The following is a 24,769-nucleotide window of genomic DNA, read 5'->3' on the forward strand; positions in this document are numbered from 1 at the left end:
TTCTATAATTTGGCTTTTAATAAGATGCGAACGTCTCTGCCTTATATTTTGCAGGTCTCCACATACCTTATTGTGATTTAACTATCAATATTCTAATATATTATTAGATTAAAACCAATATTTTTAGCTTTTCCACTTTTTTTATTTGACCAGCGACCGGGTTTCGTCGTTACCGACATCATCAGACTGGTGACGTCGTTACCGACATCATGATGTCGGTAACGACGAAACCCGGTCGCTGGTCAAATAAAAAAAAGTGGAAAAGCTAAAAATATTGGTTTTAATGTAATAATATATTAAAAATGCAATTCCATCACGAAGTGTCAGTGGATAATATAAATCTAATATCAATATTCTATATACTTTTACGAGATTTCAATTATAGATTGTATGGAACCATGAATCCGCATCTAAACATCCTTTAGGGACTCACGGACCTTCACGGACAAACCATTGGTGAAATTATCCTTTTTCTTTCATATGGTATCTATTACTCTTTCAACAATATTGTCCTTCACTCTGATTTATTTCACTTACACCATCTGTATTACATGAAATAAATTCTACTCCTGGATCCCAAATTTAGAGCGAAAAACTGGTCACTCTCCTTTAATAAACCTTCCTTCATATTATAATCAGTGATCGAGTTAATATTAACACTTTGTCGATCCAGTGTCGATGCAGTGCTTTATAGTGATATCCTGACGATATTTTAGTCTTCCATATCGATCCTAGTATTCTTTGTCGTTTCTTGATTGATTAGCGTTCGACTCGCTTGATCCGAGAATCTGGAGCTTTTGAGCTCCAGATTCTGATCATCTTGCAATCACATGATTAATAATCAAATTAACACCGCGTCATCCCTATGCGGTGGACCCTGCGACGCCGCAACGCAGCGTATCGTACTAATGAGGCCTCACCCTTATAGTATACCCGAATGCTATACAAACTAGTTGATTGGGTCAAGATGAGACCGTCTGTTGCCCAGTGAATAAAAACTGTATGTTTCCATATGAAACTACCAAAATAATGTGTCATCGTCATATCGCTTAGCGCAACGCGTTCTAGAAGCGAACCTCGTGTTGTGATTTTTACAGCTAATCTTCTGGCAAGGTGTCAAGAGACCACTGAATGTACCACGAAGCCGGTAAACATTATAGGATGTCAGCGAAATGAGTCGTGCATTCAGCTCCTCGCGTTTCTTTCAATTTCGAGGTGCATACGAGTATGATATCATTAAGTATCTACATATTGCCAAGAAAATACTACACTATCGTTGAAATTCAAAATGACTAATGACGGTGATAAATCAAAACGTTTTGTCGCTTTTTATTATTTAATTGCATCTGCAATAAATGGATAAATAAGTAAATTATCCGTATTTTAAGAAAACGAAGGTCTAACTTCTTGAACAGCTGTAGTTCATTTCATATCATTAATCCTTGGCCTTTTCTTTTTTATGATAATGTTATCCTTTATTGGTACGAGGTGTAGAAATTCATATCGCGCTATTATCTCCTCGATTCTGTTTGATTTTATCTCCATTACAGTTATCGAAGTCTAGAATCTTAATTAGCGTGTTTATATCTTTAACAGTGTCATTTACCACGGGCTAAGCACCCGGTACGAACTCCCGTGTTATATATTCAACTTGCATCGTTACAAAACTGGATCATTGCTGCTTACACGGCCACATTAGCATCTCGGGAATGACGCTATCACGGTATTAAGAAAATCTCCAGCGACAAGTATGGTCATTTGCGTTCCGCTTCACACAATCACTGCTCTTATAAGGCAAAGAGTTGGACTTTATTATTATTCCTCGCCGTCTATCTAATTCTGACTGATCTGTATCCAGCATCTAGTTTATTGTCTCTCATTCATAGTTCAGGATGAATTGCTATTCATTATGTTGATCGAATCGTTAGTCAATGTCGGTTATAATATCATACATAAATTTGTCGCGAAATACTATCTTATTATTGGCATTAGATGTCTTATAATATACAATAACGGCGCAGTTTATTATACGAACAAATAAATACACGGGAAAAACATTGGTACCTACATGTTTTATGGGATTGTCTACTGATTGAAACTATTTACGTTTTCCTTAATCTTGCGTTTTAAATCGTCATACTCATGGTCTGTATAAATATGTATTACGTAAACGATTATTTAAGAGTATGATTCGATTTCTACAAGACATTAAAAATGAAGATCGGTGATTGTGGCAAACGGAATACGCTCAAGGAATTTGTCATCAAAGATATTCAAGGAGGTCGCCTCATGTATCTCTGTTACCTAGTTGACCACTGACAGATGACAATGTCCCAAAAGATACAGCTAGATCGGGAATGGATCAGACTGATTGCGGAGATAGACGGTCTTACTTAAGAAGGTTTTGGCCCTCGATGTAACGTAACCACAAGAAAAAAAGTCAAACACGAATGTGGTAAAGCTATTTTGCTTAAATCTAAACGTATTCCATTAGCAATCAAACTTTTATCAAAATATCTTGAATCGTGATATTCATTACCTATTTCCATCGTTACTTCCGCGATGTTTTGATTCAGGTTGCGTTGTTATTCATACCAGCGCCAATGTCCGCCTTGATTTATACGCAGCTTATCTTTCATCTACCGGTTACCCCACAATCTTTTCCTTAAACGGCTACATTTAGAAATGCTGCAATTTCCCGCAATTCTTCTACTCTTACTAGCTTTCTCCTCTCAATTCGATGTATGCAAAACAAAGTGTGCGTTAGAAAAATAAATTCTGCTCTGATCTTGATTTTGCCAATTGAATTTTGTTCCTGAGCTTTGTCTCTTGTACTTTTTTGCCCGTGACTAGTGCTTTGGTAGCCTTACTTTTGTACTTAACTGAAACTTTTAAACTCTCTTTCTATAATGGTTCTTTAGTTAAAATTAATTATGTTATTTTATATCTACCATTCCTAAATGCGATCCTTAATTGGTAAGGGTGTCCATTTATTGGTTGGTATCTTAGCTTTATTTTGGTACTTACTCATATGACCGTTTTCTGTGACCCTTTAAGCGGCGACGCGCACAAAATGCGTTGTAAATAGCATTTCATTTCTTAATTGAATAAAACGTTTCGTGCGTAATGTGATAAATAACATTACAACTCTTACCTTAAAAGTACGCATTTGTCCGTTTCCTCGTGTCCGTATAAAGACATTGTTCCCAGTTTTAGCTGTATCGTATAGTATGTTATGTGTCATACGGTCGAGTATTCCGCGTAATGTATTGAAGAAACTTGTATTTATAACTTATTTTACATTTTTTAGACGCCTATATTAATTCGCTTGGCTCTAGCTTTTACATTATATCCTCGAATAATTATGGATGGTCGGTTTTTATTATTTTTCTACTTGAGTTTTTTTAATAAGGATTGATCTACTTTCCTTATCATGCATCGTTCACTTTTTGTAATACCATATTTTAAAAAAAAAATCGCATGTGTTAGACATTTTGTGTAGTTTTGAGTGTGTAAATGGTGCTATGGTGGTGAAGGGTAGTATTGTTTGCATGCTGTGTTAGTGATTGTCCTGACGAAGAGACGGGTACGTCTCGAAACCGGTAGACGTAAAAATCTCGGTGAGTGGTTATATACTAATTTTATTAACATTTTTGTAAAAAAATAAATAAGTAAAAAAAAATATTAATCTAATTTTTTAAATCTCATTTTATAAATATGTCATTTGTAAAGTAAAGAGATTGTATAAAATATTTTTTTAATTAAGGTTTTACTTAGTAAATGCCACTTTTTCGTGCCTTAGATTATATATTGCAAATAGTGGTATTTACCAAGTAAAACTTTAATTAAAAATGGATAGATATTATCACAAAGTGACCGCCAATTCAATTAATAAGATAAAATAAATATGTATGAAAATATTACGTCGCAATACTCCTCAGGCGGTCAAAAACAATGTTTGAGTTATATTCTTGTTTACAATAATAAACTAAAAAGCGGTTTTAAATTGTTGGTTAACAAAAACCCCATTAAGCTGTACCTCGCTTGATTCCTATAGAATCCTGTATTTTTCCTACATCCCTGTAGAATCCTATAAATGTAAATTTGCATTTCCTCGCACCAGAACGTAAACAAACAGTAGCGTGCCACGCTTTTTTAGATCCCTCGTTACGACAACAAGGTGCCTCTGTTATAATTTTACTCGTGGGCAAAAACGTATTGTAATAACTTCACTGTTGATACTCGTAGTAAATGCTTTCTCTTTGACGACACTAATGGCTCGTTACGCCCTGGCCTGGCTTTTGTGTACGAATCTTGGTAAATATTTCACCAGCCCGACAACAATACGGACGATTCATTGTTATGTCGCCCGGGAGAAAGTTTATAGTGACATTATGTGTAGTGTCATAAAGACTAATAACGCGTGTGATTAATAAAGAAGTGTGTGAATTACTCTATGGTAGTGGGGTAGGGTGTTGTTTGCATTCTGTTTAGTGACTGTCCTGACGAAGAGACGAGATTGATATATTAGCATATCCGGCATCTTAATTTCATTCAGTCGTTTTAATCGGTTTGAATATGATTAACTCGGCCCCCTTTTCTGCTATTTTTGTATATTATAGCAATTTATACATGTATCTGTGTCTTGTAATAATCGGCGTGTACGTATGAGTAGGTGTATGAATGTGGAAGAGGCGAAGAATGCGTACGAAGACAGAGTAGTGTAGCGTTAAAATCGAAGACTTCTCTTCTTTTTGGTGCAATATATTTATGTTATGTAATTCAATATAACTACCTAATTCAAAATAATAAAATCTACATCTCTTAAAAGGGTTGAAATTTCATTTTTTTCTCACCAATTTCCATCCCTTTGTACGGTATTCTTGATACTACTAGGTATTGTCCGCCTCCGTGGTGTAATGGTCATCACGCTTGGCTACCGTACTGGAGGTCCCGGGTATTTATTTAATATTACCCTGGGCTGATACCTGAAGCGGGGGGCTGATCACCCTTCCTTCAAGAAAACTCAGCGTTAATGATGCAGTGCCCTATGCACCATTGGGAGCGGATACGGCTTAGAAGATGGTAAAGAATAATGTCCTACAACAGTGTATTACTGATAGCAGTCACTAGAACTTAATTTGTAATCCACTCCACCGTATACTTTTTTACTACCACCGACCGGCGATCACGATTTCTGAAACAGCAAACTATATTATTTTTCCGTCAGAATAAACACCTTAAGAGCATTCTGCACTTGACCACAAACCCCACAGAATGCTCGGTACACTCGTCTTCCGTGTAGACTTAAATGTACAAAGTGTTGTCCGGATTTGTTTGCGATTTTACGATTTCGTGCCGCCTGCGCTTTGAAAATACCTCCAACAGAAGTTCACGCACGTTTTGTTTGCATTTAATTTGAAGTGCTTACAACAACTCCTGTAATGAGTTCTTGCAGCGATTCTTTGGCGTTTCTCGTAGCGTGTTTTTTGCCTTCACGTATTTCAACCTCTACATCTTACAAATATGTACTTAAACGTGTATTCATTATTGTTTTTCTGTTTTATTTAATATTCAATTCAACCTACTCTGTTGCAAAATAACCAATCATCCGCGAAGAGTTTTTCCAGGAGTAATCTTGATCAAGTCTGCTCAGGATTGCTTTTTCTTCTGGAAATGATCTTCTTTTTGCATTGATCCATTTTTCCATATGTGAAATTTGAGTTTTCCTAACATATTTAAATTGTGATTTTGAGTGTGTCCAAATACTTGTTCACAAATCTGGATTATCTGCAATTATAGGAGTTATTTTTCATATAATTTTTTTATATCTCATCAAAGACGAAGAAGAATATGGAATATTTCATCTCACCAATAGATGTCTAGTGAAGTTCTATTGATTCAAGATCAAGGTTTCTAAATTGGTTCATATATATATATATATATAGAACTTCCAAGAATTTTAGTTGTGTGGTTGTCAATAATGGGTAGAATTGGTAAATGTTACCCCAGCCTATGACGGTCGTCAGCCCCGTAAATGCCCAGACTTCCATATTCTTCTTCATCTTTGATGAGATGTCAAAAAATAATATTTCTTCTCTCTCTAAATTCATATTCACGACCCATTCCATGTTTAATGATGTGTTCATCCTTTGAATGCTATACCTAATGACGCAAACAACAATTTTCTTCTATCAGAAATATGATGAATTTAAACATGAGCATAATATTTACTTCCTTACCTCATGCGCTGATCATTCTTTTGATATATGCGTCATCGCAGGTCAAATATGTATCATGATCTTTGAACATGCTTATGACCGTAATCATTTATTATTGCTGCTCTGCGATTATCTCGATGTATTTATATTTGGTTCAGATTTGATGAGCTAAATCTGTATTTTTTACTGTATTTACTCAATCCTGGCAGATCAAGAACGCGCTTGTCCGATACTATTGAGAAATCAGACAGTTGTTCTGACGATATAACTTCTCCAAACAAAACATAGTGGCCTTTTTTATTATTATGTAAACATAGTAAAATCATCTGGACAGATGTGGCGCATTAGTAGTCGTGATGGATGCTCCAAAACAGTACGAAAAGTGCTAAAAATACTCGGCATGACAACCCAAAATAAAGCTTTCATAGTACCTGCACAAGTATGTAAAAATGAAGACATTAAGAAAATATTTCGCGTTGTGTGTTCACGCTAATTTGGGAAATAAACGTAAGCATGGCGTGAGTCCAGATGCAGCGTTCTATAACAGACACACAGGGCTTTTATTATGTTAATCGAGTCGATCCATCTGGGGTAGCTAATTGGCCTGAATATAATATGAGCTAGATGCTAGATGCTATGCAGGACAGTAACAGATGACTGCGGTACGGTATAAATTATAAATGAAACCCTGTTGATGGACGCTGTAGTGCGATCCGACGCACGGCGTAATCCTGGAAAAATGCTATCGGTATCTGAACTTCTTCTCTAGCCTTCTGTTCTCCACTGCTGGATATAGGCCTCTTCCGTATCCTTCCATTTCGGTTGCTGTTTAGAGCCAGTTTCTACCACTCCACAGACTCTATGTCGTCGGACCATCTTTTTTGGGGTCTTCCGATGCCTCTTTTATTCTCCCAGGGTCTCCATCTCAAAAATTTTGGGGTCCATCTTGTGTGGTCTTATCTTGCAATATGTCCTGCCCATTGCCACTTGAGTATGCTTTAACTGCCGTGAAAATCTTAGCAATACTGAGTGAGATAATTCGATTTAAAATAATTAGCTTTTTTTCCCCATTTTCGCACGAGGCGCTCGACTTTCCAGTGCATTATTCCCATCCAGAGACAATATAAACCAATTTCCGATTTCGTGATGACCTTTCTATGCAGCGCTGATTTAAATCTCCACGGAATGCAACATGGCCGCGGGCGGCAAACGAGATACCAGATGACAGAGGTCGACCTCCTCTGAGACGACAATTGATCTCAATTGGAGCAGGTCGGGTCCTTCGTAGATATCGGTCTATTGTCTTGTGTATTTTGTTTGCTTATCAACTTTTATAGCTGTTATCATTTTGCAAATAATCCTTTATTAATTTATGGTTGTTAACATCTTAGACAGAATTACTACGCCACTACTTTGTAGTATTGTCAAGTTACTATGAACGTCGGTCGCACGTGTCTGTATCATGCAGTTACAATATTTCTAAACTTAGACCTTATACGTAGATCGTTACCAGATTTTTGGGTTTCAAATATTTCTCATCACACTCTTCCAATTATACTTACAAATATACCTACTCGTTCGCCATTCTCTCACTATCCACCAGGTTCACCAAATCCATCTTAGATTAATTCTCAATTTTATTTATTATAGCTGTCTCATTTTTACCTTTTTTTTTTTAAATTTCTTCGTTCTTTACCTTGTATTCTATACTCCTCATTTTAATAACTTTTCTATCATCCTTTATAATATTTTTTTCGATTCTATGTTTCACTTTCATTTATAAATGTTGAGACACCTTTATACATTGCTTGTCCTGCTCCATTTACGTACTACCACCAAAAAATATCAACTGAATTTAATTCGCCATTTATTATTTTTCTCGCGTTTATTTTTCTTCCGACATCTTTATTAATTTTTGCATCATTTGATAACGTACTTCTATGAAGCAAAAAAATAACAGCTGCTCTTTACTGTACGTATTACTCGCTATATTGGAAATTGGTCTAATTAAGTTTATAACCGACAACGCAGAAAACATTGAAAATATAATAACTCTAACCGCGTATTTCGCGTCATAAAGTCGTACTATAATGTTCCTAATTGGATTTAAATCATTTTATGTTAACACGTTTTTACTGCCATAATTGTGTCCACCGATCTATACGAGGAGGCATTGTGTCCGCCACCTAATTTAAATATACCCAAGTAATAATATAGAATTCTCACTTCTGTACTGATTTCTATACTGTTTATAGGTTTTTTATTACAAGTATCCAATGAGCGTAATGCTATTACTCTTGTAAAATATATTATAGTTAACGCCGCTGCCAATTGAACCTTTACGTCGTATATCAATCTATTGGTCCGTGTTATGTCCAACTGTATTTTGCAGTTAGTACATTATTCTTTGTCCCAAGTTTTACTACTAATTTACGAAACGGTTTATTTAGTGCTGCATTATAAAACAATTGGATTGAATTCTCCATTGAGGTTCATACTTTTGAGATACTTAAAAATACCGAAATTCTTTTCTGTATGATAAAAGATACTTCACTAAAGCTCAGAGCAAGAAACTGGCAAGTTTTGAAAATAGGTGTCTGAGACGAATACTGGGTGTAAAGTGGTATGACTTCGTCAGGAATGAAGATGAGAGAAGAGCCCAACAGCCCCTCATACTGGGAAGTCCTGAAGAGGAGAAGGTGGACATGGTTGGGACATGTCCTTAGAATGCCACCTGAGAGCATCAACCCCTCGTGTCTCTTCTTCCAACCCCGAGGATTCCAGCGCTCCGGAACTGCTGACGACCATTCACCGACTATACTCGGCGGACTTCGAGATGCCAGACTGACCTGGGTGGAAGCCAAGGAGATATGGGGCGTTACAGAGTGACTTGGAGACGTCTCGTGTTGGCCATATGCTCCACCTAGAGAGTGAACATGGAAAAAGAAGAAGAAGAGATACCATTTCACAACTGAATTTATTGCGTGCTGATATTATTTTATAACAGGACGAAATATCATTTTATACAACGTCTTTTATTGTCCTTTTTTAACCGAGATGGGTGTTGCTGATTAAAAAATGATGTATGAGCCTGGACCAATTTCTGAATTTTGACCGGCTGCCTCGTTAATTTCTTTTGATCGATTAGTTGTGCGGGTCGGATTTTTTATGTCGTTTCGATGTCTCGACTTCGAGTCTTCAAATTTCCGTTCGGCGTTTAGAAAGTTCAGTTTCCTAACTCGGCCCTTAGCCGATTGACGTAAACGTTCTCATTAAAACGACGATCGATGACCAAAATTAAACACGTATTTTAGAGTGCCCGTTTTTCCTTTTCATTGGCCCGAATGGGCCGTTCAATTACAGGCGAGTAAATCTTTAGGAGAATTTATTGCGTCGTCATTAATTAATTCAATTACACATCGCTAGGGCTACCAGTCTTTGTAGCTGAAACTTATCACATCATATTGATAAGTTTTATTATCAAACGGGCGCATAACCCTTCTTAATACGATGATAGCATTTATACGCATGCAACGGTCATTACGGTAGTAGTTTGTTGATCCGTACTCATCAAGCATTATTTAAATTGCATTAGCACAATATGTTTGTGTGGTGTCTCCATCGCCTTAAGGGATTTTCTTCTTCATCCCGTCACCTAATAATCCATTCTTACGTCAGCGTTATTCTGTCAAGTCATTGAAGCTGTATTATTTAGTGACTTTTATCAAAGTCTTTTCTTCTTTATTTTTTGCTGTTGGTCGTATGGTGTCAACCAAACTTTCTAAATATTGTACATTTTACAAATTATCTGGTCAAATTATAAGCCAAAATAATAAAAATTAAAATGATATTTTCTGGCGTTTCTCATGTATGTGATTATAATCCAGGATTCGGATCTTACATACTAATAAAACAGTTTCTGCCCAGTAAAAAAGCTTCTTTTCATCTCAACAATATATGTCTCTAGTGAAGTTCTAATGATTCAAGAACAACGTTTCGAAATTGGTTCAAATATAAAGAACTTCCAAGAATTTGAATAGTGTGGTTGTCAATAATGGGTAGAATTGGTGAACGTTACACGTGTGTACACATTACACTTAAACCAGCCTATGACGGTCGTCAGCCCCCAGACTTCCATATTCTTTGATGAAATGTCAAAAATTATACTGTCCATTTTGTTCAATTAACGAGTTCTACCCTTCTATAACATATTTTGTTTGTTATAAAATCACTAAATAACTTATTATAACTACGTTGACGAACCGCATCAGGCGCCTTGATGGATTTCATCAACAACAAAAAATTGGTCCCTCACGTGTGTAAAATAAAACTAAAAATAAAACATAAATTGAAACTGAATTGGAACGCGACCGGTTTCGAATCAAATAGATTATATTTTTAACTTTAAGTTTTACTTAGTAAATACCACTATCTTGTGGTATTTATTAAGTAAGACTTAAAATAACAATAGATAGATTTTACCACAAAGCGACTGCCGCATCAATTAATGAAAATAGATTCTCAAATACTAAATAATATTTACTTTTTTTCAGAAAATTTATTGCGCTTTTTTTCTTTTTATTAAATGCATAAAATAAATATAAGTAATTTTTTCACTGCAATATTTATTCAATATTACCATGGAAAACTGGTACCTGAAGCGGAGGGCTGATCATCTTTCCTTCATGTGTAAAACGATCATGATAACACTGCGTTTTTAAGACACAGTGCCCTATGCACCATTGGGGTGCGGATAAGGGTTTTATTATTATTATAAAATATAGCCACTTGAAATTCCTACTCAATATTGACATACCGACGAATTTGTTGATGTTTTTGTATCATTCTTGAAAAAGTTGTTTACTTTCTAATTTTATTTATTTTTTTCAGTCAAATATCAATGCCAAATATCATCCAAATTGTTATCGGCTAAAATTTGACTATTCCATTGGCTATTGTTATTCCGCTTCAGCAAATCTAGGGTGCCGAAACCACCCCGCGAGCCGCCATGCGGGCTGGGGTCGTTGGTATTTTGATCGGTTTCGCTCGTCACTTTTTATCCTTTCGGTTAGGGGTTAGCATGCGACCCCATCGGTCCGCATAGGGGTCACGTGACGTCACCAATTGACTCCATTCAATCGACCCGCACACATTACCTCGCGTGATGGCAAACTCAATTACTTAATTGTGGGTTTGCTCTCTTATTAGTGGGATTTTTTTTTATCGATTTGGATCCGTATTTAAGTGGCAAATTTCAACTCGTTCCTCTTCATAATCTGTTTTTAACTCTGAGTTACCGAACTTGGGTTAAAATTGACCCTTTCACATTTTTTGTGTAATAATATTAATCAGTTTAATTTAAAATTAATTGATTTAATGACAAGAATAATATTTCTTTATTTATTCAATTTATTTTATCACTTTATTACTTCGTGAACAATTATTTTTTAAACCTTTTTTTGAAACCGATCTTTTAATATATATTAAGAAATTTAAACATACAAAAATTAATTTGTCTAAAGCCAGTGTGTTATTCGTTATTTATTGTTTTTTTTGTGCGATTGCTTTCAATGATATTAAGATGTATACTTTTATCAACCAATTAGCGTTCTTACCCGTTGATGGTAATTTTTATATTGTATTTTCATACTGGTAAATTCTTAATTTTTATCCATCCCACAGTAAAAAGAGTTATGTAGTTTTTCACGTTAATTTTATTTGATTAGCAACCGGGTTTCGTCGTAACCGACATCAGACTTGTGAAAAAACTACATACGAAAAAACTACTAAGTTGTTAGTTTATTAAATTATGTTATTCTATAAAATGCAGTTTCACCAAGAAATGCCAGTAGGTACATATCTTTTTACCCTCAAAACAAAAATGGACCTCCAATTTCATCGTGTAATATAATAGTCAAATAGACTTATTCATCTTTTTTGTGGTGGTGTCAGTAAAAAATCTTGATATTATTTTAATGTTTTTCTTTCCATTTTTCCAGAAATTGCAAAGGTCCGCGCCAGCTTATTCCAAATAAATGGTGTCAGAAAAGATCCCCTGGTACTGCCAGAACCAGAAGGCATCGTCACAACACTCACAGAGAAAGTATACGTACCTGTCAAAGAGCATCCAGACGTGAGTACCATTTCCTATTATTTATACGTAATAAAAAATATATACGTTGAAAAACTGTTAATAACCGCCCTACACATACGAACGTACGTGATACGCGCGGTTTTTCTTCACCATTCCGCGCTGACCCGTATGACCTACGCGCACGAGAAAAGATATATGTGCCAAAAATATTTAATGCGTACCGGATACACTGACAATTTTTTATCAGGTTTCATACCTGACAATATTTTGTGACAACAAACGTTGTTATTTTTTTTCTTGTTTATAAAAAAATATACCTAAAATTTAACCCGAAGGTAAGGTGGTTAAGAGACTTAAGATAATACAGGCTTGATCAATCAAAAGACCGTGGTCTCGCTCAGTACATTTTCTTCCTGGGTCCATCCCAAATTATCGCCTTTGTAGACTCTCTGGTCAGCTCTCCTCGTCAGGCTGCAGGTCCTTCGATCATGGACAACGTCACCTAGGCCATGCCTTCAAATCATGTTAAGTTTCTGTAGCATCTATGAATTCTTTGGTCTTCTTCTAGGTGTCTTTCGAGGAAGATCTATGGCGATTGCCTGGTTCACAATATGATCAGGTTCTCTGCGTCCTATGTCCCCATACCATCTCAATTGCCTTTCTTTTACCTTACTATTGATGCCTGTTACAGCCAGGCTTCTACGAATGCGTGAACTCTTTATTTTATCTCTAAAAGACACTCCAGCTGACCATCTGATGATTCGCATTGTAGCAGTTTCTAGTTGCCTAGAGATAGACTGTTATACGTCGTCCAGCATTCGGAGCCATAGAGGATTATGTACTGAAGTCTTCGCTCAGTACATAATCGTTTAATGATTATTATCTTAATTCAATATGATTTCTTAGCCCAAACTCTTACGGAAGAGAATCCATCAAAATAAACTAATTATAAACATTTTGATCAATTGATTCGATGTACAAGACTTGTATTCAAGTGAAGGGTATTTTGATACTACCTAAAAATAAGTTTGTGTTGGGATGGCCTATATATTAGAACTCCGCATTTGGTTTAGTGAAAAGAACTCAACCAGCATTAGATACTGGACTTACACGAGAAATTAGCCAAGAATCACACCAGTTTTGCCAGGGTTTTAATTAGTTGCGTTTATTTTTGTTTATCGCCTAAATATCTGAAAATCTAAACCTGTTACCAAGAAACTATAATCACGCACGATATTCTATCATTGCGCCGCGTTCGTCCACTAAAATATCTACCTATGTTTTCATGACATCACACCCTCGATGAACACGCTTCTTGCGTGACTCATCGCTACGTATCGTATCATCTTCACCGTATCGCTCCACGATTCTAGAGAATCAGAATCGAATCGATATACATATTGTTGTTTTTAATTCTTGTCACATACCGACTCGTCACACTGTGCAAGAGTAGACTTGACAACTTTTTAAGGTACTGTCGAATCTCGCTATTCGCACACAATGGCTCCGCGAGCCTGCTTCAATTGAAAGTTGCACTAATATCGAATATTTTTTAACAATTAAAAATTTGAATATGAAAACATTGGATTGATGTATTTTGAAACATGTATTATTCATATATCAAATGGATCGAAAGATTTACTTATTAAGATCTCTTCTTCTTTTGAACACCCAATGGGTCATAGGGCACTAAATCATATCGACATTTTTTTTCTTGTTCGTTAATGTTATTTAATCAGTCCTGGGTCTTAAGAACCACCCAGAGTAATATTAAAAACATATTAGAGTGAAATAATACCTGGTATTTATTTATCTCAGGAATTTCTATTTAATTTAAGTTTAATACTGATTTTTTTGGTACGACAACTATTTATATAAAACGACAACTCTGTAGTTTTTTCCACTTTAATTTTTTACTTGACCAGTGACCGAGTTTCGTCGTTACCGACATCATCAGGCTAGACAAAACACATCAATTTTTTTTTTGACGAAGTGAATTTGAATTGGAAGAATTTAAGTCCAATATTATAATAAAAAAAACATTTAATTCATTATATGTATTTAATTGTTTTGTAATATAACTTCGGACTTATAGCCTAGTGAAATAAATAATATACCCAATCAGTGTTTTTTTTTAGTGTGTCCAATTTTTTGTTCACGAATTCTGAATTTGTTCCACATATGACGGTTTTTATTTATATATCCGATCGTAAACCTTGTAAATGCCTAGACTTCCATATTAATTAAGGTTAACTAAGTTTCCATGTAATTTTTCCACCAATTCCTGTATTAGTTTGTCCGAATACCGACTACAAATAGTCGAATTTGATTCTGAAATAGCACATTGTACGAATGGCGAGGATCCACCCTATCGTGCGTCTGTTCGTTTATTTTTTACATCGTGCGGTTAGTCGATATCATCCGTGCATGATGGCTTGTCGCAGGTACGACTAGAGTTATTAGCGATGCTTGTCTGCCGGCCTAGACGTTTTGTATTCCACAAACCGACACGCCCCCGTTCTTTGTTGTATCAAACTTGTCGCGTATGTCACCCGTGGCTGCACGGTATGTATTATTAAACTGATTACAATGATCTTCGTCTCTTTTTTTTGGTTCAGTTTAAATTCAGACTATAGCGGTAGTCATGACGAGAACGTCTCCACCTATAAAACGAATCATTTCATTTCAAGCTGGAATAAAGAGTAAAAAAAAAAAAAATTATGTGACGCAATTAAAATCGAAAATATAAGAAAGGAATGTAAGGCTGAACAAGGGGTAGTTGAAATGTTTAAGAAGACTTCTTTAAGGTGGTATGGATATGCGGAGCGAATGGATAACGAGAGAATGACTATGAAAATATATCGCTCATTCGGTGCAACAATGGCGTAATTTTTACTTTTACAAATATTACAGGAGGTTGTAGCATAACAGAAATGGCGCCATTTTACTCAATTCTACAATGTCACTCGCGCCATCTCGCAGCATTTCACCACAAAATCAATTCAATCCATGTTTCTCCCGATGTAAATAGTTTTCCCGCACATTTTGACATATTTAACTTGTTTTTTATTTATTTTTATTTAATTTTTATTTATTATTTATTCATGGTTCACAAACAATGAAAAACATATTGCAAGAAATGAAATACAGTACAATACAATTTTTTTTAATGTTTTTCATCAATTAGATGAGAACACAACAAGCTTACATAAACAGTGCAGGTAAAATACATATATTAAGAATAGAAATTTGGTTATAAAAAAGGGTTAAAAGTATAATCACGTCATTGTTGCACCAAATGAGCGATATGTGGCGAATTCGAGCTGGAGAACAAAACGAGGACGGCCGAAAAAGACTTGGCACGATCGGATCAATCAGAACCTAAAATCTGGTGGTATCAAAAATCTGCGTAATCGGAGCGCATGTGTGACTAGACGTATAGATGTGAAGGAAGCGAGGAGTGTATGTCGGGTCAGAAGAGTGTGGCGTTACATCCTCTCTGCCTACCCCTGCGGGGAAATGGCGTGATGTTAGTAGTAGTAGTAGTCATTAAATTCGACCCTCTGGCCTATGGGAGTCGCAAGTACGACATGCCGAAAATGATGCCTCATTGGGTGTATTTTTTGCACAGACCTCGTAATTCGTACTATTATCATTAGTCTAACATCTTGACCCGAGGCGTTCGTCATCTAGTTTTTGCAATTACGATTGAATTAAATTCGTCTTTGTAACGATGAGGTCCGGTGACTGATATTTAACGGCCGTACCTTCTGATGCAGTTTGGCTACCGAACAAGTAACGACGGTAAAAAATGACCTTAACCAGTTTTTATTAATTTCTAGAAATATTTTGATGATATAGTTTTTTTCTTGTTGTTATTTTGCTGTAGCAAATAAAAGCCTAACGGCGGAATGTAAACTGGCAGTGTATAACGGAGCCCATGGTTGATATATCGCTCACTCCTTTCAAGAACGTCATAAATCAAAAATCTGTATCCCAGCAAAAAAATCGCAGCAAAAGCGGCATATTTTTAACTTAATATTTACCCGCTACAGGGCAGATAGTGTTGTTTTTTCATTTTGAAGAAAAGGTATTGTTTAATTATTTTTTTTAAATATACTAAATATTTTTCAAATGGAGAAAAAACCTTCAGGTTCTTCCTAAAAAGATCTGTTACACATTAAAAAGTTCAATGAGTGGCTTAATATATTTTTTTAATACATTGTATTATATTTTTAAACTTTAAAAACGTTCTCCTGAAAAATCAAGTTTTTTTGATTTATGACGTTCTTGAAAGGAGTGAGCGATATGGAATAAAATCATGATAACGTAACTACTTATTAGACTCTAAAAGTCATGGTTTGATTTTAATATTCAAAATATTAATTATGGAGTTCCACAAATTAAACGCCAAATCATTAAATAAAATCATGGATGTTTGAATGGTGAAATAAGGAAAGAATGCTAGACTAAGATAAGTACTATCGAAAATATTAAGAAAGGTGTGTCTTTGAGATGGTTTAGGCTTGTGAAAGGAATGAGTTAGGAAAGAACGGTAAAATAAATAAATGTATACGAGGCGAACGTCGCTCTCTAAGGGCGCTTGTGCACTACACGGAATTTTACTGTCCGGCAGTCCGATTAGCATGAAAAACGGATGATTGGCTTGTGCACTTGTACGTCTTTCTTCGGATCGATGCGCCTGATTGGTGCGTGATCACGGTGCGCGTGAATTCGATCACGCTAAACTGTCGTAGTCACATTTATTTATTAAAACCGGACTGCCAGACGGTAAAATTCCGTGTAGTGCACAAGCGCCCTAATGAGAATCGCTCTGCCGCGAGAAAAGCGAAGTAATCGACAGCGTTCAGGAAGATTAACGAAATTGTCGGTGAATATTCATACCATACATTGTAGGGAGGGCTCGGAGACAGGGGCAGGAATGTGTAACAAATTTTGATTAATCTCGTCCAGACTGCTTCGAGCGCGGGCAGACACAGTCGAGTGCATTAAATGGCCACTGCATACGCGGAACACTGGGCATTTCTAGACTGGCAATATGAATCACTCCCGAACGCCGCGAGCTGCAGAACTACACCGGGAACCGAAAGTGCTTCAATAAATAACGTCACCTTTTGGGTGTTTTAACATAATATTAATTTGCACTTAAATATTTCATTAATCGATTCGGTAGTCACTTTGTGGTAATTTCCATCCATTTTTCACGGTGTTTTTGAAAGTGATGCGAAATGTATCGAAACACGTGTCACAATTCAGTTTACCAAACAGTGTTATTTATCAAGTAAAATTTATTTTACTTAATAATAAAACAAATTAAATATTTTCAAGCGTGCGAATCTTTTATGGAGTCTTTTATCACGTTTGGAAATTTAGTTAATGTTGAATTATTGGCCAGTTCGTCTGAAATGAAAGGAAACCATACATATTTTAACCTGAAAAAAAATTTCATTAACTGTATACATTTATTTGAAAGAAAATATATAATATATATAAACATATTTAAAATATTTTTGCAGAGATCCACCCAGCCACCCAGTGTGTTTTGTCGGTGAAGTTCTTTTTTAAAAACGATTTTGCTTTTTTGTTTTTATAAATTTTATAATAACAAAAATTGTTTATAATACAAAAATTTACCGCCTCCGTAGTGTAATGGTCAGCACGCTCGGCTACCGTTCTGGAGGTCCCGGGTTCGATTCCCAAGGGGGGTAAAATAAATATAAGTGATTTTTTCACTGTAATATTTATTCAATATTACCATGGAATGGTACCTGAAGCGGAGGGCTGATCACCCTTCCTTCATGTGTAAACGATCAAGATAACACTGCGTTTATATGACACAGTGCCCTATGCACCATTGGGGTGCGGATAAGGGTTTTAATATATTATTAAATTTTATAATAGTGACAAAATTTATCATTGTAATCAAAATCACACAAGAAAAAGAAATTACACCAATGGTCGCCCTCTGCATCATAATATTGTCCTTAGCTGCATTTTATATAATAAATAACTATGTAGTATATTTCACATTTATTTTATTTGACCATTGACCGGGTTTCGTCGTTACCAACACCATCAGACTAGATGTCTAGGATCATGACTAGAATTTTCTAATATCGAAATGTCATAATCCTTCTTGAGCGATTATTTACAATTTTTCTGCTTCATGTCGGTATTAGTCCCTCTCTTATTCACGTCGCCTTCAAAGCCGAATGTGGCTTGATTGACTGACGGCAGTATTACTTCATAGAAGACGCTTTTCTTTAGAAATTTTCCAGTCTTTCCATTGCGAAAATGATTTTACTTTTATCTCCGAACCGCGTTCGTATTCCATTGATGTGACGGATTGTTGACATACGTTTATTTGTTTAGTGTTATCTTCTTTCTACAACTAAAATAGACGGTTTGATTCGAGGTTATTCATTATACGCTGAGACAAATCTGTTTTAGTATTTTTGAATGCAACCAATTTTCAGAAGAAAAATATCTCCCACAATTCATCCTACAAAGAAACATTATCTTTTGTTATCTGTACTATTTTTTTGAAATCTCATCAAAGATGAAGAAGAATATGGAAGTCTGGGCATTTACGGGGCTGTAACATTCACCAATTCTACCCATTATTGACAACCGTGTGGTTACTCAAATTCTTGGATGTTCTATATATAAACATTGTTCTTGAATCACTAGAACTTCACTAGAGACATCTACCAATGGATATTATATTAGACTTCCATGTTCTTCTTCATCATTGATGAGATTTAAAAAAATAATATGAAAAATAACTCCTATAATTGGAGATAATCCAAGTATTTGGAAACAATCAAAATGTTGTATCTGTACTCATTATCATCTTATAGCCTTCTGTTTCACACTGCTGGTTATAGGCCTCTTCCGTATCCTTCCATATCTTCGATCGGTTGCTGTTTGCAGACAGTTTCTACCCCCCACAGCGGCTATGTCGTCGGACCATATTTTTTGGGGTCTTCCGACACCTCTTTCATTCTCCCAGGATCTCCATCTCAATTTTTTTTCTCATTTTATGCCTCGTATTCTTGAACTGCGTCTAACGATTGATTTTTAATGTAGCGAAATTCTTTCAAATGCATCCACGTAATGTCAGTCTTTTCTACTTATTTATTTTTTTTACAAAAATGATAATAATATTACTATACAACCACTCATCGAGATTTTTATGTATACCGGTTTCGAGTGGTACCCGTCTCTTCGTCAGGACAATCACTACCAGTTCTTTTTAGCTGATGACAACACCTGTAGAGCTGTTATTTATCATGTGTTGGTGGTGCCTGTTAATGTTGGGTGTATCGGGTATATAAAATTAGATTTTTCATTGAATACTAGTTGGAAATCATTGAAAGTTTAAATAATAGTAGTAAATAAATTATATATTACTCATTAAAACCTTACACTTTAGCAGTTTACATGAATACTTATCATAAAATAAAGGTCCTGCCATGCTTGAAGCGATGTCAGCCTTGAATCGACCAATAGACAAGTAAATAAACTAGAGACAATTCATAGAATATTGCGCAGGTAGGTAGGTACTGATATAAATGATCGTAGGAAATCTCGTTATGTTTAACGACGGCTGTTACATACAATTTTAGACAAATCGCTCACTCCTTTCAAGAACGTCATAAATTAAAAATCGTCAATTTTCAAATCATGTTTTCGGAATGCCCAGAAAATGTACTATATCCCAGCAAAAGAGGCATATTTTTAACTTAATATTTACCCGCTACAGGGCAGACAGTGTTGTTTTTGCATTTTTAAGAAAGGGTATTGTTTAATTATTTTTTAAAATATATTTAATATTTTTCAAATGGAGAAAAAACCTTCAGGTTTTACCTAAAAAGATCTGTTGCACAATAAAAAGTTCAGTAAGTGGCTTGATATTTATTTTTGAAGCATTATATTATATTTTTAAACTTTAAAAACGTTCTCCTGAAAAATCAAGTTTTTTGATTTATGACGTTCTTGAAAGGAGTGAGCGAAATGGCTCCTGATATACCGAAACAATTATTTCTCTCTTTTTTTATTTGTGAAAACGTTTAAAAATAGTTTCCACTCTGGTTTTATATAACGCAGTTCATTCCCGCGTCTGCTGCAGTATAAGGACATCGAAATAATGTCACATTCTCGCAAGATTGCAGAGTTCTGTCGATTCGCGAGGAGACGTCGGGCTGTTGCAGGTGTTTGCTAAAATGGTCCCGAGTTTAAGTAGCGTTAAATTAGTAACATTAACGCACTGTTACCTTATCGCTAAAGGACTGCGTGATTGTGCGCCAATTGCTGTTAACTAATTTATGCAACGCCTCGCTCACATAGGTACAGTAATAATTGATGTTTTCAGTCGCATTAGCAATGCATATTATGTGTGTTATCTCATTAATTAATCGGCGTGTCGGCACTTTGTACTGAAATTGCAAATTCTGCGTAATTTATTCACCGCAACTATCGATTATTCTAGGCGTATTGTTTTTTTGTACTTCGTTTGAAGGTGACACAGAGAATGAGGGCTATGATGATGTAGGAATATTTGTTTCAATCTGTCACGTAATTGCTGTCGTGGATTATAGGCATTAGTTCAAATGAGAGGCCCTACATTTGTTGGTGTGTGGGTGAAGTCATTTTAGTAATGAGATGTCGAATGAAAATATTCGAGTTAGAGACGGGTGGAGGCTGACTATGAAAGAAGCGAACCAATCACTCAAATTGTGACTCGCGAAGAAGAAAGACTCGATTAATCCATTATTCGAATGTACGAATTCAATGAATTTGACTATTAACCGAAATTTGACTTCAGAAATTTTTAAATTGACTTCTCAATTTAATTGTAAAAAAATGCTATATGAATTTTCAATATTGGGCAGAATGGTGAACGTTACACGAGTGTGTAAAGTGATCACTCAAACCAGTCGAATGCCAGGTTGTAAGCCTTGGGACCCTCAGCTTCCATTTTCTTTCGTATTAATAATGATAGATGTTTCATCTCAAATTGAGATACCTCGAGATTTTGCATCCAAGGACCTTTCAAATGCGGTCTTGTATTTTGGATGTAACCCCAAAATCTTTGCCAATATTATCATTGCAAATAAACCAAACTGTGTGTTTATTTGGAAAATACTGCGACTAGCTTGTTGCGTTGGTATTTCTATTTGATAGTTAGTTTTCTAGGACGGCAAATACTGCACTGTTGTGTTTTCACTATTTACCGTAGAAGAAAAAAAACTCGTTTCGACTTGTTCTATCTGACATTATGTAATTCCCTTCATAGGTAGAAAATGCCGATCCATGTCGCATATTATTTATCGTAAATGACGGCTTGCGTCAGTATAATTCGGAATATTTCACAGTACAGTAAAATCTCGATATAACGGATTAATTGGAGGGAGTGGGCAAGGGTGGCACATGCCCCCTCCCCCTCCCCTAGATTGATTGAAAATAGTCAATGTACAGATATTGTGTTAATAAAAAAAATGTTGCTACAGTATGCCCTTCATTACTACAGTGTCCTGTCCGTTCGTTCACCATACAAATACGCTACAGTAAATTAAAACTACATTAAAATATTACATACAAATATTTTGCCCCCCTTAGAAATTTTTCTGCGGGCGCCCATGGTACGACGTGATTATCATGGTCGCTGAAAATTGTGCACATGCGGTGACACTTGAATTTAAACCTATATATAATATTACCAGGACCTTTTAAAAAAACACATTTGACCGCATTTTTTTCCGCTTTATCCGAAGTTCGTTAAATAGAGATCCGTTATATGGAGGTTTCACTGTATTTTGATGCAGTAAAAAAAAAAAAAAATCAATACTACCCTGGACTGATACGTGAAGCGGAGGGCTGATCACCCATCCTTCATGTGTTAACAATCAATATAACACTGCGTTTATATGATGCAGTGCACTATGCACTATCGGGTGCGGATGAGGGTTTGAAGAAGAATATTAATGCAGTACTAGAGTAATTATTAAATTATTTTTTAGACTTTTTTTTTTTACAAAAATATTAATAATTTTAGTATATAACCACTCACCGAGATTTTTATGTCTACCGGTTTCGAGACGTACCCGTCTCTTCGTCAGGACAATCACTACTACAGCATGCAAACAATACCACCCTTCACCACCATTTACACACATAAAACTACACAAAATGTTTAACACATGCGATTTTTAAATATTAATAATATTGAGAATATTTTTTTGAATTTTCGTATCAGTGTATTGTAATGACGACGGCCAATCGAAATATGCGTATGTATTGTTGTGAACGAAGGGTTCAATTATTCAAAGCACTACCCAAAGATTGGTGATCGAAAACTAGAAGACATTGTATTACTATTTCTCGAACACAGAGTTTCGAGTTCGACCAAGTTCCGAAGTTGTCATAGTGTTGGGTCATTTCATTCCTTCTTTGTTTGAGTCACCCTTTTTACGTTCTAGAGCTGTAAGTATTCAGCTCACGTACGCAACTGGACCGAGCGAGCCGCTCTCGCCTTCCTTCGTCCGGTGACATTTCTTGCATATCGCTCACTCCTTTCAACAACGCCATATATCAAAAATCGACAATTTTCAGTTGTGCATGTTGTCGGAATGCCCAGAAAATATACTAAATCCCAGCAAAAGTGGCATATTTTTAACTTAATATTAACCCGCTACAGGGCAGAAAGTGTTATTTTGCATTTTATACAAAAGGTATTGTTTAATTATTTTTTTAAATATACTTAATATTTTTCAAATGGAGAAAAAACATTCAGGTTTTACCTAAAAAGATCTGTCGCACAGTAAAAAGTTTAATAAGTGGCTTGATATTTATTTTTAATACGTTGTATTATTTTTAATTAATGTTTTACTTAGTAAATACCACTATTTCATTCAATGCATCGAAACACGTGTCACAGTAGATTTTATGAAATAGTGGTATTTACTAAGTAAAACATTAATTTAAAATGGATAGATTTTACCACAAAGTGACTGCCGAATCAATTAATGAAAACATTGTATTATATTTTTAAACTTGAAAAACGATCTCTTGAAATTTTTTTTTTATATATGACGTTGTTGAAAGGGGTGAGCGATAAATCCGTCAAGTGTATTGTTGAAATGCACCGTCGGAAATGTGCTAGCCTTTCATTCCCGAGACGCGTGTAACTTGGAGTGGTAATTAGCGGCTCTGTACCCCACGGAACCTCCTCACGGGTTGATCGAAACTTTAGCTACCTACTAAATATTTATAATATTCTTTTATCTAAAAAAAAGTACTCCAGTTTTGGGTATATTATGGCCGTATTATAAGTCTTTGGTGAACTTTATATAATATGAAAGGGCGAATGGAGCATATTAGAGATTTAAAAAAAAATACAAATGACATGGTAGAAGTATCCGTATAATGCTTCTTTAAAAAAATCTATGGTAAAAAAATGATTTGCTAGATAGAGAGACGGAAAAACAAACGTACACATCTTGTACAGGTTATAGATGGGTAGGATCCGGTAATTCAGAAGATCCGCATCAGTGAATTGTGTCGTTTATGTGATCCGTTCACTACTAAAACCAGATTGAATGATTCGTTCAGGTAAGATAAGTTATCATAGTGGAATATATCAAATTTATAGACAATAGCTAAATTTTTAATTCAAAGAAATTTTGCTATCATAGAACTTTACTTTCTTCTCCAAAATTTTCCAGGCGGCTTTTATTTTTAGTCGCTCGTAAATCCGCTCACGAGTAGGCATATGCTATAAAACTTGAAGCCTGAGTAGGGTCATGATGAGCGGAGTTGCATAAGCCGTAGCTAGATTTCAGAGTCACTTGGACGTTAGTTATCCGAAGTCATGTCACGCAGTGCGTGTCGTCGCCTGAGAGTGTTTATCCACTTTTATTATTCTGTTTGATTTCGGCCGAATGGCGTCAGCCGACGATCTCGAGATGCCTTTTTATATTTCTTATTTGTGTTGGCGAATTTTAATAGTCGTTCGTCTCTTTGTTTATACATACTTCAATCATAAAGAATTGCTATTTGAAGTTATTTGTTCTTCTTATCTCCGAAAGTCCTCATAGCCTTTAAAAATATGTAAATAAATCTCGCCTTTCCCTATACGCACACACAATATACCGCGTTGAATTTATTCTTCAAATGCTGAAATAAACGACCCTTTTATTGTATGCCTTCGTCCTTTTCCCCTGATCTCATTTTCTCTTCGTTGTCATTTTCTGAGCAATTTTCAATATAATAAAACAACAATTATATAGCTTTTTTCACTTTTATTTTATTTGACCAGTGACCGGGTTTCATCTTTACCGAAATCATCGGACTGTTGAGCTAGAAAGAATGTTATATAGGTTCACAAGGCAGGGGTTGAAACCCATGATTTTTTTACTATCGACAACTCACC

At 35.5% G+C, this 24,769-nt stretch overlaps 1 protein-coding gene across 6 annotated transcripts in view; it reads left to right on the top strand.

The window, feature by feature from the left end:
* how (protein held out wings) overlaps positions 1-24,769 on the top strand; it is a 192,117-nt gene that overhangs the window by 98,131 nt on the left and 69,217 nt on the right. For all 6 annotated transcript variants that reach the window (XM_088257514.1, XM_088257516.1, XM_088257517.1 and 3 more), the window contains exon 2: positions 12,221-12,354. In XM_088257514.1, the coding sequence (XP_088113640.1) occupies positions 12,221-12,354 (134 nt within the window). The remainder of the gene's footprint in view (positions 1-12,220; positions 12,355-24,769) is intronic.

The sequence above is a fragment of the Brachycentrus maculatus genome, unplaced genomic scaffold (assembly GCF_059751285.1).
Source record: "Brachycentrus maculatus isolate JH-2025_06_01 unplaced genomic scaffold, ASM5975128v1 h1tg000081l, whole genome shotgun sequence".
NCBI classification, from domain to species: Eukaryota; Metazoa; Arthropoda; class Insecta; order Trichoptera; family Brachycentridae; genus Brachycentrus; species Brachycentrus maculatus.